This window comes from Odocoileus virginianus, chromosome 5, assembly GCF_023699985.2.
Source record: "Odocoileus virginianus isolate 20LAN1187 ecotype Illinois chromosome 5, Ovbor_1.2, whole genome shotgun sequence".
Classification (NCBI taxonomy): Eukaryota; Metazoa; Chordata; class Mammalia; order Artiodactyla; family Cervidae; genus Odocoileus; species Odocoileus virginianus.
In genome coordinates this window covers 75,714,218-75,726,423 of record NC_069678.1, presented here as the reverse complement: position 1 = coordinate 75,726,423, position 12,206 = coordinate 75,714,218, and the positions used below count along the sequence as shown (strand labels likewise).

General features: G+C 35.2%; 1 protein-coding gene across 6 annotated transcripts in view; it reads right to left on the bottom strand.

Annotated features, from left to right (window-relative positions):
• Nucleotides 1-12,206, bottom strand: part of EPS15 (epidermal growth factor receptor pathway substrate 15) — a 141,191-nt gene that overhangs the window by 28,519 nt on the left and 100,466 nt on the right. For 5 of the 6 annotated variants that reach the window (XM_070468159.1, XM_070468162.1, XM_020907253.2 and 2 more), the window contains exons 16-21: nucleotides 11,818-12,021; nucleotides 9,743-9,859; nucleotides 9,417-9,507; nucleotides 7,183-7,218; nucleotides 5,790-5,926; nucleotides 1,287-1,356 (exon numbers count right to left, since the gene is read on the bottom strand). In XM_070468159.1, the coding sequence (XP_070324260.1) occupies nucleotides 1,287-1,356; nucleotides 5,790-5,926; nucleotides 7,183-7,218; nucleotides 9,417-9,507; nucleotides 9,743-9,859; nucleotides 11,818-12,021 (655 nt within the window). The remainder of the gene's footprint in view (nucleotides 1-1,286; nucleotides 1,357-5,789; nucleotides 5,927-7,182; nucleotides 7,219-9,416; nucleotides 9,508-9,742; nucleotides 9,860-11,817; nucleotides 12,022-12,206) is intronic. The other variant, XM_070468161.1, reaches the window with a different exon arrangement.

Genomic DNA, 12,206 nt, shown 5'->3' with positions numbered 1-12,206 from the left:
ACTGACCACAAATCAAAAAAATCGTCACTTTTAAGTGTTGTCTTTTCTTATTCTATGCAACAATGAATCATTTCTCAACTTGATTGTGAGGTGTGATGAAAAGTGGATTTTTATATGACAACCAGTGACAAATAGGTCAGTGGTTGGACAGAGAAGAAGCTCCAAAGCACTTCCTAAAGCCAAACTTGCACCAAAAAACTTGCATCACTCTTTGGTGGTCTGCTGGTGGTCTGATCCACTACAGCTTTCTGAATCACAGCAGAACCATTACATCTGAGAAGTATGCCCAGTAAATCGATGAGATGAATGGAAAACTGCAACACTAACAGCTGACCCAATTCTTTTCTGAGACAACGCCCAACCCCATGTCACACAACCAACACTTCAAAAATTGAACAAATTGAGCAATGAAGTTTTGGCTCATCTGCCATATTCACCTGACCTCTCATCAACTGATTAACACTTCTTCTTCAAGTATCTCAACAACTTTTTACAGGGAAAATGCTTCCACAACCAGCAGGACACAGAAAATGCTTTCCAAGAGTTTGTCAAATCCTAAAGCACATATTTTTATGCTACAGGAATAAAACTTATTTTTCATTGGCAAAAATGTGTTGACTTTAATAGCTTCTATTTTGATTAATACAGATGTGTTTGACCCCGTTACTGGTATTGTTCAGTCGTTCATTTGCGTCTGACTCTGATACCTCATGGGCTGCAGCACACCAGGCTTCCCTGTCCTTCACCATCTCCTGGAGTTTGCTCAGACTCATGTCTAATGAGTCGGTGATGCCATCCAACCACCTTGTCCTCTGTTGCCCCTTCTCCTCCCGCCTTCAATCTTTCCCAGCATCAGGGTCTTTTCCCACGAGTCAGCTCTTCGCATCAGGTAGCCAAAGTATTGGAGCTTCAGCTTCAGCTTCAATCCTTCCAATGAATATCCAGGGTTGATTTCCTTTAGGATTGACTGTTTTGACCTCCATGTATTCCAAAGGACTCCGAAGAGTCTTCTCCAACACCACAGTTCAAAAGCAGTAATTCTTCAGCACTAAGGTCCAACTCTCATATCCAAACATGACTCCTGGAAAAACCATAGCTTTGACCCTAGTTAAAATGATTTAAAATTCAGGTCTGAAAGCACAATTACTTTTGTACCAATCTAATAACTATGCAATAATCTTAAAGCCATAAGCAAGTAAATAGGAGAATATATTTGATGAAGACCAAAAAAAAAGAAGTTGAAAGAAAGGGTGATGTTTACTGTTCACAGAAAATTATTTCCTTACCTGAATCGCTTGCTGCAACAACAACTGTTCCACCAGGAGCAAAAGGATCATTGTGCTTTAATGTTTCTACCTAAACAAATTACACAAAGTCATGATTGAGAGAGGTAACTTTTCATAGCTGAAACTTTACTGCCACACCAAAGAAAATAGTCTTCACAAACTCTAAACTAATTAAGAAATACAAGGCATTAGGAACAAGTGTTTACCCCTACTGATTTGCAATCTTATTAAAATGAAATGATTCATATCATTTTCTAATCTTTTACTGTAAAACATACATTCAGAAAAGTGTATGGAACATTATGAACCATTTAATAAAAGGTATCAAGTGAACATCTATGAAACTGCCAAAATCTCAAAAGTCTTCATGTGCCTGCTCTAATCACAATCCCATCCCTCCCCTCTGTAAAGATCATTATTACCCTGGCATTGGTGGTATCCATTTCTTTCCTTCATAATTTTGCTACTTGTTTAGATGCACACTATTCTTTAATTTTCACTTTGAAATAACTGTAGATTTCTAGAACAGCTGTAAAGGTAACACAGAGACCTCTTATATGCCCTTCACCCAACTTTCTCTAATGTCAGTGTGTGTGTGTGTGAGTGAGAGAGAGAGAGAATGCTTTCTATTAAAAAAAAAAACTTTAGCCACTTTCAATAATAAGTCATGTAAAAAATCTGGATCAAATGATAAGTGTGAATGGCTACAAAGAGTAAGGATTTTGTAAACGTTTTACAGAAGCCAGAGATTCTGACTACCGAACTATCTTCCTACTTCAGCTTGGTTTTAAATCATAGCCAAACAAAATGTATATCTAGGAAGGTAACTGAACTTTCTCTTTCTGGCATCAGGTTCTTTTTAAGAGGCCAGCTAAAAGTCTTGGCATACAATTAGATAAAAGGGGCACAAAAAGAGTTTTAGAATATTTATCTCCTACTCTGACTCATGACTATCAATGTCATCTGTATTACACGATCTACTTCTAATCATCAAGAACTTAGGTATTACAACTGAAAGTCAAAGGATATTACAGAGCTCAAGTAAAACAGATGTATTTGATAAGAGAGAAACAACACTCACTGAGACTTACCATATATTTTCTTTTTATAAAGCAGGACCCATTAAAACAAAACTACTTGCAGAAAGAATAGTGATGTTTTTAGAACTGAAAATTTTAACTGATGCTTATCTGAACTTACATTTTTATAAAATGAACACACTAGCTTGTACTCTGATTATCTGCTAAATGAATAAACAGCAATAAAGGGGAAAAAAAATCAAGCTGGTCTGTATAGCAAAGTAACTCTCCATGGTTCCTAATATGATAGTTAAAATACCAATGTGAGACAGAGTCACTGACATGATAACACAAGTCACCAACTCTTAATGCTTCTTTTCTCAACTGTGAGAGAAGGAAAAACTAACAGACCTGGTTTTAAATAGCTTGTAGATTTTATTTACCATCACAGAGAGAGAAATAGAAAAAGTAGGCCTATATGTGTGTCATATATAATTCTATTCCTTTATCATACACTGTGCATGCATGCTAAATTGCTTCAGTCGTGTCTGACTCTTTGTGACCCCATGGACTGTAACCTGCCAGGTTCCTCTGTCTATGGGATTCTCCAGGCAGGCATACTGGAGTGGGTTGCCATGCCCTCCTCCAGGGGATCTTCCTGACCAAGGGATCAAACCTGGGTCTCTTATGTCTCCTGCATTGGCAGGAAGGTTCTTTACCACTAGTGCCACATGGCAAGCCCACACACTGTGCACTTACCCTAAAAGGGCACTGAGACAGCAAGAGGAACAGGATGGACTGTGCAGCCCATGAAGGAGTAAGTACCCACAAAACTCTTTGTATTATGTTCAGTTTGGTAATTAGGCAATTTAGTATACAAAAGTAATTTTCATGACTAAAATTCTGATGGTATGATTTTATAGAATTAATGTTCCAAATCCTCCTATAAGGTCACCTAACCTAATCTATCACTGAAATTCTCTCTTCTCTGCATCAGCCATCCATTCCCTCCTTTCACAGTATGACTTAGCATGTACATAGTAGCTACCATGTGCTAGCTAGGATAGTAGGAAATGGCACTTGTTGTTTTGGTTTGTTTTTTAAAATTATGTCCCTCTGAGAAAAGAGACCACCCTTGAAGGAACAGAAAAGACTTGTGGGGAGAGACTCATATCTTAAGGCATTAACAGAGGCCTGTTTGAAAAGAAGAAAGATGACCAAAAGCAGGGGTTTGTAGTTAGGAAAAAATGAGTTTGAATCTTAGACTACAGTGGTGAAGACCTTAGATTTTGGTCAGATAGAGTCTGAATTTAGTTCTGTCACTTACTAACTTACTTACACGTAATAACCTCTCATTTACTTTATCTTTAAAATGAGGATGATACACGAGCCTCATAGGATTATTGTGATGCTTAAATGAGGTAACACATGAAAAGAACTTAGCACCATGCCTGGCACATAGAAGAGATTAGATAAATTTAACTATTATTATATTGCCAATTTGGTGTTTAGTTTACAGTTTTGAATGGAGAAATTAAGAACTGTCAGCAAGGGCACTGCTGCTTTCAAAAACCAGGCAGAAAGGAGAAAAAGTAGTAGAATGAATCGTAGAAAAATTTCACCAGGGGAGAGGAGAAGAAACATGCTTATTTTTAAATTAGGATGAGCTGCTTTGTCCTCTTGCTTTTTAAACAATAAGAGTAGATAACAAGAGGCTAAAATAAGGTGAGAGGGAAAGAATTCAGGTTGCGGGCAATTCGAGAAGAATTTGGCAAATGGGTCCACACTACAAACTGAGTGTTGCAGGAACACAAAGTATCCAGTAGCCTGTGGAAACCACAAATATTCAATTACAGAGGCATCTGCTTAGTTTTACAACTGTGGAAAAAACCAGTTGCTGGCCAAGTAGTTTGTTACTGAATACAGTAAGGAAGCAATTCAAGAATACCAAAGTTTATTACCTTTAAAGTAATCAATTATGCTTTTAAGGAAGTTCTCTTAATCTAAGAGTATTAAAAGACAAAATTTCTGCTTCACGTGTTTGTCAATCAACTGCTCCGTTCTAGATCTGGTTTACTTACAGGTGTGAAATATCCTGTCTCAAAAAATAAGACTTCAAATAAAAACTTAAAAAAACCAAGCAAGGAAAGAAATTAAAAACCTCTCCAAAACCACTGATAATTATTGAAATTGGGCTATAGATACACAGAGGTTAAAATACTTCATTATGTTACTCTATTTTGCAAGTGTTTAAATATCCTAATATAAAGATTTTGTTTTCAAAGTCTTTGTTTTCAAAGCCTCCAGACTTGGTTGCCTGACCTTAATTAATTTTTCTGAGTTTCCGTGTTCTTATTGTTAAAATAGGGACACCAACACCTACTTTGTAAGACTGATGTGAAGATTAGAAACTATGAATATAAAGCCCACAACAGTACTTGGATCATAGGGGGTGGTTATTAAATAGTAATTGTTGTACTATGTATGTTATCAAGAGAGTCTGACATTTAGTGGGAATTAATACCTCTTTGCAAGAATAACACTCTAGATAAGCCCACAAAATAACAGAAATGATTTTTTTTTAAAAGATCAATGCTGTTCTTTTTAAACTGATTTCATTATTTCAATAACGCATACCAAATATTTTCAAAAAGCTTTACTGAAGACTGGCTTATGGATTTTTAATCATTTATTTTTAAAATCGCCAATGGGATAATATTTTTTCCTTTGAAGGGTGGACTTGATATTTGGATGACATGAGTATTCTGTCAAATTCAGTGGGTGCCCACAGTGTGAAATGCCAGTCTGAACCAAAAACTAGATAGGTTCGACGAGACTGAAATTTTTATATCACCCGTCAGAAGTAATCTACAAGAGAATTCTTTCATCACTGTGTATTTCAAGAAACTCACCTAACTCATCTATATGTAGACAGAATACAAAAGATCCACTGTATACTCATTTTTTTAAAGACAAAATATAGTAGGCCAATAAGTCCTTTGCTTGTTATCTCTATGCCTTATATTGCCACTTGGAAGGAACAGGATTTACAAGAAAGGTAAAGGTATGAGTCTCATTCCCAGGAGTTAGTGGCAGTTTGGCAAACAATTTTCTTGTCTAGAGTGAGTACTTACTGAATTATTTCTATCTTTCGGATTTGAAAGATGACTCGAATAGTGTATGATTTTACTACTGGTAAATTGCTTTTTTTCCTACATTTGTCTCTTTCCCTACCTCTTCTCTGACCATTAAGCAGAAGTTAACATATATTTACTGATGACTGAACCAAAGTACAGGCAGGGCATGTGTACTAAATTTTTTGTAAGATATAGTTCCTACCCTCAAGAAATTTACTATCTAGCAATGATTAATGATTTTGTTATTTCACCAGACAATAAACTGTCTGCTCTTAAAAAAAAAAGAAAAAAAAGAAACTCACTTAGAACATCTGTGGTCCATTTAACATGTTTTAAACCCTACTTACCGATGTATTACTGCTATTGCCGGCTGCGCTAAAAGGGTCAGTACTTGAAGTGGCAAAAGGATCAGTAGAAGACTGCTTGAAGAAGCAGTCAGATGCAAATGGATCTGACCCTTTGAAAGGATCACCACCAAATGGATCTAAAAAAACAACACAAATATGAGAGATTAAAGATTATTACTCTAAATTTCCTGTCTCTGATGACAACTGCCTTAATTAAAAGGGATTTTGAACTCCTATAGAGTCTAAGTCAGGTACTTTATGACTACTTATCTGGGTCATAAAAATGTATAGACAATTAGATCTAGTTAAGCAGTTTTAATTAACATTCTTTCCTACTTGTTCATTATTCATTCAAAGCAAGTCAATAACTCCAACACCTATTACACAATGTTGCCTATACACTAGGTTTAAATACTTTCCTCTAACCTGGTGATTCTAATTTTGGGGGTGGGGAAAGGATCACAGTTTTCTTTGTGGTTTTGCTAAAAGAGCTTTTCACCCAATAAACTGATTTTTTTTTTAATTAGCACATAATATCAAGTGATCCCACTTTAAAGACCCTTATTCTATGCTATTATAACTAAGCAGAAAGAAAAAAAGAACACATAGGAATGTTAGGTGAAAGTGTTAGTTATTCAGTCGTGTCTGACTTTCTGCGACCCCATGGACTTCAGCCCACCAGGCTCCTCTGTCCGTGGATTCTCCAGGCAAGAATACTGGAGTGGGTTGCCGTTCCCTTCTCCACAAAGCTTCCTGACCCGGGGATCGAACCCAGTTCTCCCGCACTGCAGGCAGATTCTTTACCATCTGAGCCACCAGGGAAGCAAAGAAACAACAAAAATTTCTAAATGTATTTCTCTCTCTGGGCTCAATGATAACAGCCAACAGTTTGGAACAGGTTTGGGAAGCATAACTAAATGGCACACCAGATTTGTGAAAATCCCAGAGAAAGAATCTTAAAAGCCTGACACAGTAATTATTTAAGATCTGTAATAGGCTATAATAGAACGGGAAAAAAAAGTCCTAAATCCTATAGTAATGTAGATCATTTTATTTATCTAATCCTTGGCTAATAAGAAGAAACGAGTGTATTAAAAGCATCAAGGAATCATTTGATGTATTAAAACATCAAAGTATAAGCACTAATGTAATTTTTTATAAAGTATAGCTAACAGTTTACTAAGCAAATTCACAAGTATCTGTCACTTTTTCTCTGAAAATGCCAGGTACATACAACATCTTAGTAATGCCTCAGGTCAATTTTAAAACTGAATAAAAAGGAAGTCCATTTCTAAAACTACCCAACTATGATCTCTCATTCATAAATATAACAAAAGCTTATAATTAAGAAGAATTAAATTAAAGCTAAGAAGGACTTCAATAAAACACTAACCAATTTTTCCAAAAGGATCATCCTTGAAAGGATCACCTGTGATAAAAGAAATATGCAGAAATCAAAATCACAATATTTACTGTTGTGGCACCATTACTTAAAGGGTAACTTCAAAACAAAAGCAAAGTTTGTTTCATTAACTCTACCTCAAAGTAAGACAATGAATGCTGTCCACCTTTAGGAAATATTTAAAATACTAGTAAGTATCATTATTTTAATAAGGGAAGAACATCAATATACTTCATAAAGAGGCAAATTTGAATCATAGCCAACTATACTTACCTCCTGACCACAAGGTCAGATTACATGGAGGGGAAAACACAGGCTTGAGGGCAAGAATTTTACTAACAAAATGTCTACTTTTCACAGTATTACTGGATGGGTATTACCATCAACACTTCAGAAACAAAAATACCAGGCTTCACTGAAGTAAAAAAAAAAGTGCTTAAAGAATTGAAGGGTCTAGAAATAAATCCTTACACATTTATCATCATTTGATTTTTGACAAGAGTGCTAAGACAATTCAATGGGGGAAAGAATAGTCTTTTCAACAAATGGTACTGGGACAACTGGATAGCCACCTGGCAAAGAATAGAGTTGGACCCCTATCTCACACCATGAAATCAAAAGCACAAGAGAAAACATTAAAAAAAAATATTAGACTCCATCAAAATTAAGACAACATTGAACACAAGAATATAGTTGCAAATCATATGTTTGATAAGGGACTTATATTCAGAATATGTAAAGAACTCCTACAAATCAATAATTAAAAGACAAACAACCAATTTAAAAAAGGGCAAATGATTAGAATAAACATTTCTCCAAAGAAGACATAAGGATGGCCGATAATCACAGAGAAAGATGTTCAACAATATTAGTCATTAAGAAAATACAAATCAAACCCAAATAAGATACCACTTCACACTCACTATGATGGCTATAATCAAAAGGATAGAGAGTCACAAGTGTTGGCAAAGATATGGAGAAATTGCAAGCCACATATACTACTGGTGGGAATATATACATATATATATATATATATAAATTGGTACAGACACTTTGGAAAACAGTTGGCAGCTCCTCAAATGATTCAACAGAGTACTATGATCTGATATATACTCCAAAGAAAAGTAAACATATATTCACACAAAAACTTGTACATAAGTGTTCACAACAGCATTATTCAAAACAGCCAAAAAAGTGTAAACAACCCAACAGTCCATCAACCAATGAATAAGTAAAATGCGGTACATCCATATAATAATATTCATCAATAAAACAGAAAGAAATATTGAAACATACTAAAATGTGAGTAATCCTTGAAAATATTAGGCTAAATGAATGAAGCCAGACATAAAAAAGCATATATTGTATAATTCCGTAAGTATGCACATCTATAGAGACAGAAAATAGATAAGTGGTTGGGCGAATTGAGGGTTAGGGGAAAAAGCAATGACTTATAATGGGTATGGAGTTGCTCTATGGGGTAATAAAATTTGTTCCAAAACTAGATTTCAGTGAGGATTATACAACTATGTAAATGTACTCAAACCATTTAATTGTATACTTTAAATGCTCAATTTACATATCTTTTAACACTACATACATATATATTAATAAAGAAGCTTTCTTAGAAGAGTTCTAATTTCTAGGCTCATTTTGGCCATGCCTCTGAGCAAATTATTCCACTTATGTATCTTAGTTTCCCATCTTTAAAACTGGTAAAAAACTGACCTATCAGTTTCACAAGGTGAGTTTGGAAATAAATAAAAAGAAGTTTAACATAAGTGGTATTTAACATAGCTTATGATGACATCAGGTATTTTAATTTATTGAACTTATGATTCTTCAATAAGACTTTAGGGAGCTACTAACTACTATAGGCAGGGATCAAACTACTAACTACTATAGTTTCTGTTGTTGTAAAAGCATGGTGTTGGCACTTTTGGTAAATAATTGCTGGTTGACTTAAGACTGCCCAATCTCTTCTCTTTCTCTGGGTCTCTATTCTCAAGGAGAAACATACTCTTAATCAGGGGTTCCTAAGGCATAATCAAATGCTTAGTTCCAGGATTTAGTTGCCTGGAGAGGACAAATACTAAAGTCTGACCATATAAAAACATCATTCTCTTTTCTACTTTTGCTATAACAAGTAGGCTCTCAAAACTGAAGCCCAAATTCTTATATGGTCCTTTTTGGTAAATTTGTAATGTAAATATAAGAATACTTACTGCCAACAAAAGGATCAGACTGGAAAAAATCCAAGTTTGAATCTGCAACTGGATTTGTCAGTGAACTTGTTTCTACATTAAATGGATCTTCCTAAAAATAATTTGAAATTAAAAAAAAAAGGTTTTAGAAACCAAAAGTTTTAAAAGGTAACATCTTAAAATAAAATAGCATGTTTGAAAAATCAACTGATGGTAACATAACAAATATTTTTGTGGTCATAAAGTCCATTTAACACATTTTTCTCTTTCCTTAGCATCAAATAGTATATAACCCATATTGAGAAGAGAATAAGAACATTTACATATTAATATAGAATTATTTTTACCTCTTTTGAACATCTGTCACTATTAAATTCAGGACAAACTTTTTCATTAACAGCTACAGTCACCTCTTCATTTTCATCAGTCACACCAGAAGGCAGTATTTCAGGACTACTTCTTGCCTACAAAATATTAATCCTTCAAAATATTAATTCTTCACAATATATTTTCTACTTGGCAGAGCCAACTGACAAAGAAGAGTCAAAAACTACTAAAATTTTTAAAAGATAAGCAAAATATATTCATTGGATGACCTCTATAATATTTCTTAGGAAAATGCTATTATCAAGCCTCAAAACCACTCAAGGCCAGAAAACCCCAGTTCTTCTTTAACTACATCCCTCTGGTCATCCCCCAGCTAGATTCCAAGTCTTATGGAGTCTACTTCTCATCTAGTTCTCAAATCCTTCCATTCTTCTCCATCCTGACTGTCACTACCATTCATTTATAGCATCATCATTTCTGGTACATATTACGGTAGTAATAATATTCCAACTGTCTTCCTGTCTCCAATATTTGTCCTCCACATCTATCCTTCTCAGGGCAGCCAAAGTAATAGATCTAAAATATGAATCTAATCATGATCTTCTGGTTGGAAGTCCTTCAATGACGTCATTGCTTTCTGCATTTAGATCAGTAAGATAATAAGTCTTAAGAAGTGGCAAAACCAACTTCTATTTCATACCATCTTATGTCTTTGAAGGATAACCTAGCAATTTGCATTTTGTGCTTAAAAGAATATTGTGCAGTTCAAGACTGCACTGTACAAATAACATTAAATCTATTAATTTTAAATCCTAATATCTATCAAATTTGTATTCTTCTCATCATCCCTCCTGCTACTGGTTAGATCCAGGTTAAAACAATTCTCACATAGACTACCCCAATAGTCTCTCACCATATCTCAGTATGTCTAGTCCTATTCTCCAATCTATAATCCACTGTAAAAAAATTTTTTTGGTGGCACCCTACAGCTTGTGGGTTCTTAGTTCCCTGACCAGGAATTGAACCCAGGCTACAGCAATAAAAGCACTGACCAAGTCCTAACCACTGGACTGCCAGGGAATGCCTTATCCAGATTTTCTAAAAGGTAAACTCAATCCTGTCACTTCTTGCTTAAGAATTCTTCAATGGCTACTCACTGTAGTAAGGCAAATTCCCCAATGCTGCAAGATGAATCAAAATTTCTTACTCTCTGGTCCTTTCTGACCTGAAAGTGGTCATTTTTATCTAGGCACATAACATAATCACCTAGGAGTTTGTTTTTTAAAACATATGTACCTGGGCCCAACCTAGAAACTCTAGTTCAACAAGTCTGGAATGGGGCACAGATATCTCTATCTTGATAAAAAGTACCAAAGGTAATGCAGGTAACCCACAGGAGACAGCCTCATCTCCTCCCAATACATTCCTCACCATCACAAAACAACCTCGGAAAACCTCTCATGATCCCGTGCAGCATGTTTTCTCCCAATACATACTTATGCTAATGCTGTTTCCTCTGCCAGAAATGTACCACCTTCTCCTTTGCTTAACCTCTTCTCACTTCAGTGGTCACTTGTAAAGTTTCCCTATGACATCATCTCTGAGCCTCCTCCAAGTTGTCCTACCTGAATACCCTATTTACTTTATCACAGCCTTTTAACATAGTGTTACACAACTAGACAGCATGCAGCTGGAAGACAGGGTTAAAGGTTTTTTGTCTCTGTAGCTCTCATTCAGAAGAGCAGCACTCTTGCATTAGCTGATATTCTCAAAAAAAAAAGTAAATAAATGTCTTCAATATTATGAAATAATTACTTTCAGCTTTGGATGAGATTACTTAAAAATAAATACTATCAAAAGTTACTATCTAACAGAACCACAACTTTGAAAACATGCCTCTATAACAAATAGATCAGTTAAAATTATATTTTGCACTAGTTAAAACTGTTAGAACCCACTCTTCCTTTCTCAATTGTCTCAGATGAGGCAAGGCCACATACTTATATTAGGTATGATGTCAATAGAACTTTCATCTGAACCAGTTTTTTTTCCTTCTGAAGTTGGTTATGGAATTAAAGGAACTAGTAAGACTCACTGGAGACTCCTGGTGTATGGGCTCAGACTCTGGGTTGCTCTGGCCTTCAGTGTGCTCATTAAGATTGGCTGTTTCACTGCTGCTGGTACTGAGGCTGCAATAATCTGTAGCACCATTTACAAGAATGCTGTGTGGACTACTGCACCAATTTAATTGATTACTATGGTTTTCCAGCTCTTTCATTTCCACAAGTTTCATTTGCATCTGTCAACACAAAGAAGAAATACAAAACAGAATTTACTAGAAAGACATTTTTAGACAAAAACTAGACAAAATTACTAGAAAGACTTGTGATATAAAAATAATTATATGCTTAGACTTGATCAGGGATAAATCTGCTTCCATTAAGGAATGCAGCATGACTTAGAGAAAAGGATTTCAGTAATCCA